The sequence below is a fragment of the Etheostoma cragini genome, chromosome 23 (assembly GCF_013103735.1).
Source record: "Etheostoma cragini isolate CJK2018 chromosome 23, CSU_Ecrag_1.0, whole genome shotgun sequence".
Taxonomy (NCBI): domain Eukaryota; kingdom Metazoa; phylum Chordata; class Actinopteri; order Perciformes; family Percidae; genus Etheostoma; species Etheostoma cragini.
In genome coordinates, this window is record NC_048429.1 from 4,465,701 (window position 1) to 4,471,700 (window position 6,000).

A 6,000-nucleotide genomic window follows, 5' to 3' on the forward strand; every position below is an offset into this window, starting at 1 on the left:
CCTCCCTCCTGTCTGAGAACGAAACATGTGTGTCTATTTATGTTAGAGAGCCACCTTTGTAAAGTGGAGTTAATCAAAAGCTCTAGCAGTTAGCCCTTTGTGCTGCCTTATCTTCCAGCCCTGTACCTATCTGTTATCACTCTCTCCATTTCTCTGTTCTTTGTAACTGCTGGTATTGACTCAGTGCCAACACGGGTTATTTCCAAGGAATCATGATAAACAAAGATTGCGTAACTGGGCTCTCCAATCTTTGTGTGTGTGTGTGTGTGTGTGTGTGTGTGTAGATGAAGTCTAGCAGAGGCTGGCTGTATGTCTAGACGGTTATCCATTATTATATTGAGTAAAATCTTTAAGACTGCTCTTAATGCTTCCTCAATTTCTCAAACCTTAAAAGACCTAACGCTAGATATTAATTTTCATGTAGAAAGTGTTACTTAATGCCATGCTTAAAGTAAGGTTTGGCAGACTCAGCTTTCTTATTTGTTGTACATTTATGGCAGAAGAAAAGGGTTAAAAGAGAAATATTGGAATTGAACTAACCTTAATTTTAAAATACTTTTTCCTTCAGACTACCTTTACCACCCGGTGCAGCTTTGTCACTGTGGCAGAACGACACTCTGTTCAATGAGCTCTACTTCACCAAGTTCCCAGTAAGACGTGTCATTATTTCCTCACATTCTGATGTTTATTGGACATGAAATAATTTGCGCAGCTGTCTGATTTGATTAGGAATAATTGAATGTCTTTGGAGTCCTGTTCAGTTTTGTCTTTTGTGACACTGAATTAATAATGTGGGTAGTGATAAGTATGAGGTAAAAGGTTGCCCTCTAGTGTTGGAATCTTTACAGAGCCATCTGCAGCCAGTGTTGGGCAGGAAGTGTAATATGTTACCGTTATTATGTACTTTACTTATTACAGAGTATCAAAAGTCATTAATCACTTTACTCGTTGTAGTACTATTTTGCTTTCACTGTACATTCAGGCTGTCATGAAGACTATAGCACAATAACATAGGCCTATTAGGTTTTTTGTCAAGTTTCACATAGGCTTACATCATGAAAAAAACCTAGCGACACAGAGTCCCATAACCATAGTAACTCGCCGTGCCTGCGTGCACAAGGCGAGACAGGAGAGGGACATGTTGGATGTTATCGATAGCCCCACTCAAATCCAAGCCTTTATATAATGACAATACTTTCAGCTGTTGTCATGTTTCCTCTCCGTTGTCCTTCGTTTAGCTTTTTGGCTAGTAGCCTACGTGACATTACGTGACGTGACCTGCCCTGACCTGGTCACGTGCGGCCGCATGCTAAATTATGACAAACGTACACGTCGTCATCATAAAAGAAAGCCTTCCTTGGACAAAAAACAAATCACGGGTAATGCAGTAACACAGCATTATTGGGTTAGTAACTGTAATATAATTACTATTTTGGAAATTGTAATCCCTTACACTACTTGTTGGAAAGTACTGTGGAAAGCAATACTATTACAGTAATATATTACTAAGTAATGCGTTACTGCCCAACACAACATCAGATTTTCTGTGTTAGAAGTGAAGGAGACTTATACTCCAAATACCACGTTATGCAGGAACACAATGTAATCTCTCCTTTCTGTTCCACCATCAGGGTTACTATGACACTATGGATGCAGGTTATGTGGATGAAGAGGGTTTCCTTTACATCATGTCTCGGTCTGATGATGTCATCAACGTGGCAGGCCACAGGCTATCGGCTGGAGCATTGGAAGAGGTAGGAAACTCATTACAGAGGAGATGAAACAAAGGTTTTCTAAACTCTTCTTTGAGGTATTCTTATGTATGTTTATGTGTGTGTTTTGCAGTCAGTGCTGCTGCACCCTGCAGTGGTAGACTGTGCTGTGGTGGGTCTAGAAGACACTCTGAAGGGTCTTGTTCCATTAGCCCTGTGTGTACTCAAGAATGGTGAGGCATGACTGAAGTAATATACAATATCTATGCATTGTGACTCACCGCATGTAGTTTTCCTCTTTTTTTTGTTGTTGGTGATGTCGCCCTCTTTTACATTTTTGTAAAGTAAGATACATAATCAAAATTAAATGTGGCAATAAAACTACATGTTCTTGTTTGCATCATGTGCTGTGTATCTCAGGTGTGCAGAGAAATGAAGAGGAAATCATAAATGAGATGGTGAAGCTTGTAAGAGACACCATCGGACCCGTGGCCGCCTTTAGGAAAGTGATTTTTGTTCTCGGACTGCCAAAGACGCGCTCTGGTAAAATACCTCGCTCCTCTTTAGCCAACCTGGTCAACGGCAAGCCCTACAAGGTATGCTGAATTGTTCCCATCACCAGTAGTTTTATAAAAGTTAGGTACTGCAGGTTATAATCGCTGAGGGGAAATATTGTTAGTACATAATATATTTCTTGTCTTCTGTGCTAAGCATTACAGCTGCTCAGGAGACAGTAAAGCTAATTTTGAGTAATAATGCTGCTTTAGTATACAGTAACTAACTTTTTCTAACATGCTATTCTATGACTTTTTGACATACTATTGTATGACTTTTCTGCGACATCCTACATTGTTATTATTATTTTATTTTTTTTCGACATACTATGTTAAGACTTTTTCTCTTTTCTTTTTTTTTTTTACATACTCTACTACGAATTTTTATGATCATTTCAAAATATTAGACTATAACTTTTTATGATTTTTTTTTTTAATATACTTTGATACCATACTATGACTATTTTTTTCACAACATACTATGACCTGTACTATAACCTGTCTGATTTTTTTTGAAATACTATACTGCTACATTTTTTTGACTTACTGTACTATGATTTTTTTGATGTCATACTGTACTATGACTTTAAATTACTTTAACTACATATTATACTATGACTTTAAAAAAATGTTAAACGAGCTATCCAGTGACTTTAACTACATACTATACTATGACTTTTAAAAAATGTTAAACGAGCTATCCAGTGACTTTAACTACATACTATACTATGATTTTTTATGACATTTTGACATCTTGACTTTTTAGGATTTTTTGACGTACTATACTGACTTATCTTTTCGACATACCATAGTACAACTTTTTAATTTTTTAAACATACTATACTATGATTTTTTATGATTTTCTTTAACATTTTATACTATGACTTTTTTCATGATTTTGCTCGACATACAGTACAATGACTTTTTATGATTTTTTTTCGACATACTATACTATGGTTTTTATAATCAGAATATAATAGTTTTTTTTTATACCATAGTACAACTTTAAAAAATTTAAACATACAATACTATGATTTTTTGATGATTATTTCAACATAGTAGACTATAACTTTATATGATTTTTTTTTTTAAATACCATTCATTTTTTCAACATACTATACTATAACTTTTAGGATGGTTTTTCCTATACTATGACTATATTTCAACATCCTATAACATGACTATTTATGATTCCAACATACTGTACTACGACTTTTCTGCAACGTCCTTTATTATGTTTTTTTTGTGACTTTTTCGACAAACTATACTATGACTTTCATATGATTTTTTCAACACAGTATACTACAACCTTTTATAATTTTAACATACTAGACTTTAATTTTTTTGACATACTATAGTGCAACTTATTAATTTTTTGAAAATACCATACTATGATCTTTTTACGATTTTTTTCGACAGTCTATACTATGATTATTTAATGTGTTTTTACTATGATTTTTTATGTTAATTTCAACATAACATATTATGACTTTTTTCATGATTTTGCTTGACATACTATGACTTTCTGACGTCATACTACACTATGACATCTTAATGGTTTTTTAAACGAGCTATCCAATGACTTTAGCTACATGCTATACTGTGTCTTTTTATGACATTTTGACATCTTTTTTGGATTTTTTGACATACTATAGTACAACTTTCTTTTCCCCAACATACTATACTATGTTTTTTTTTACGATTTTTTTCGACAGTCTATAGTATGATTTTTTTTCCCATGATTTTACTCAACATACAATACAATGACTTTTATATGATTTCTTCGACACACTATACTATAAACTTTTATAATTATTTCAACATACTAGACTATAACTTTTTTTTGACATACTATAGGGCGACTTTTTAGAAACATACTTTAGTATGATTTTTTTAACGATTTTATTTGACAGTCTATACTATGATTTTTTTTTTTTTTACTACGATTTTTTTAGGATTTTTTTTCAACATAACATACTATGACTTTTTTCATGATTTTGCTCGACATACAATACAATGACTTTTCATGATTTTTTAACAGTCTATACTATGATTTTTTTAGGATTTTTTCAACATATTATAATATGACTTTTTATCATGTTTTTTTGCCAAACTATGTCAGTATATACTATACTGAGACTTTTTCATAGTTTTTTAAACATGCCATCCTATGACTTTTTGACGTCATACTACACTATGACATCTTAATGGTTTTTTTAACAAGCTATGCAATGACTTAAGCTACATACTATACTGTGTTTTTTCACGACATTTTGATATCTTGACGTTTTTGGATTTTTTGACGTACTATAGTAATACTTTTTTTTTTTTAACATACTATACTATGTTTTTTTTGCGATTTTTTTTCGACAGTCTTTGGTATGATTTATAGGATTTTTTCATGATTTTGCTCGACATACAATACGGTAACTTTTTATGATTTTTTTCGACATACTATACTATGACTTTTTATGATAATTTCAACATAGTAGACTATAACTTTTTATGATTTTTTTTTAAAAATACCATTCATTTTTTCAACATACTATACTATGACTTTTAGGATTGTTTTGACTAGACTATGACTAAATTTCAACATCCTATAACATGACTCTTTATGGTTCCAACATACTGTACTACGACTTTTCTGCAACATCCTTTACTATGTTTTTTTTAATGATTTTTTTCGACATACTATACTATGACTTTTCTGCGACATATGACCTTTTTGTGACTTTTTCGACAAACTATACTATGACTTTTATATGATTTTTTTTCAACACAGTATACTACAACCTTTTATAATTTTAACATACTAGACTTTAACTTTTTTAACAAACTATAGTGCAACTTTTTAATTTTTTGAACACACTATACTATGATCTTTTTACGATTTTTTTCGACAGTCTATACTATGATTATTGAATGTGTTTTTACTATGATTTTTTATGTTTTTTTCAACATTACATATTATGACTTTTTCATGATTTTGCTTGAAATACTATGACTTTCTGACGTCATACTACACTATGACATCTTAATGGTTTTTTAAACGAGCTATCCAATGACTTTAGCTACATGCTATACTGTGTCTTTTTATGACATTTTGACATCTTTTTTGGATTTTTTGACATACTATAGTACAACTTTTTTTTCCAACATACTATACTATGTTTTTTTTAACGATTTTTTTCGACAGTCTATAGTACAATTTTTTTTTCCATGATTTTGCTTGACATACAATACAATGACTTTTATATGATTTTTTCGACACACTATACTATAACCTTTTATAATTATTTCAACATACTAGACTATAACTTTTTATGATTTTTTTTAAAAATACCATTCATTTTTTCAACATACTATACTATGACTTTTAGGATTGTTTCGACTATACTATGACTATATTTCAACATCCTATAACATGACTCTTTATGGTTCCAACATACTGTACTACGACTTTTCTGCAACATCCTTTACTATGTTTTTTTTAATGATTTTTTTCGACATACTATACTATGACTTTTCTGCGACATATGACCTTTTTGTGACTTTTTCGACAAACTATACTATGACTTTTATATGATTTTTTCAACACAGTATACTACAACCTTTTATAATTTTAACATACTAGACTTTAACTTTTTTGACATACTATAGTGCAACTTTTTAATTTTTTGAACATACTATACTATGATCTTTTTACGATTTTTTTCGACAGTCTATACTAT

General features: G+C 31.3%; 1 protein-coding gene across 1 annotated transcript in view; it reads left to right on the top strand.

The window, feature by feature from the left end:
- The window catches only part of acss3 (acyl-CoA synthetase short chain family member 3), a 43,731-nt gene that overhangs the window by 35,108 nt on the left and 2,623 nt on the right, over positions 1–6,000 (top strand). The window contains exons 12-15 of the mRNA XM_034863573.1: positions 569–650; positions 1,632–1,754; positions 1,846–1,945; positions 2,133–2,308. Coding sequence (XP_034719464.1) covers positions 569–650; positions 1,632–1,754; positions 1,846–1,945; positions 2,133–2,308 — 481 coding nt within the window. The remainder of the gene's footprint in view (positions 1–568; positions 651–1,631; positions 1,755–1,845; positions 1,946–2,132; positions 2,309–6,000) is intronic.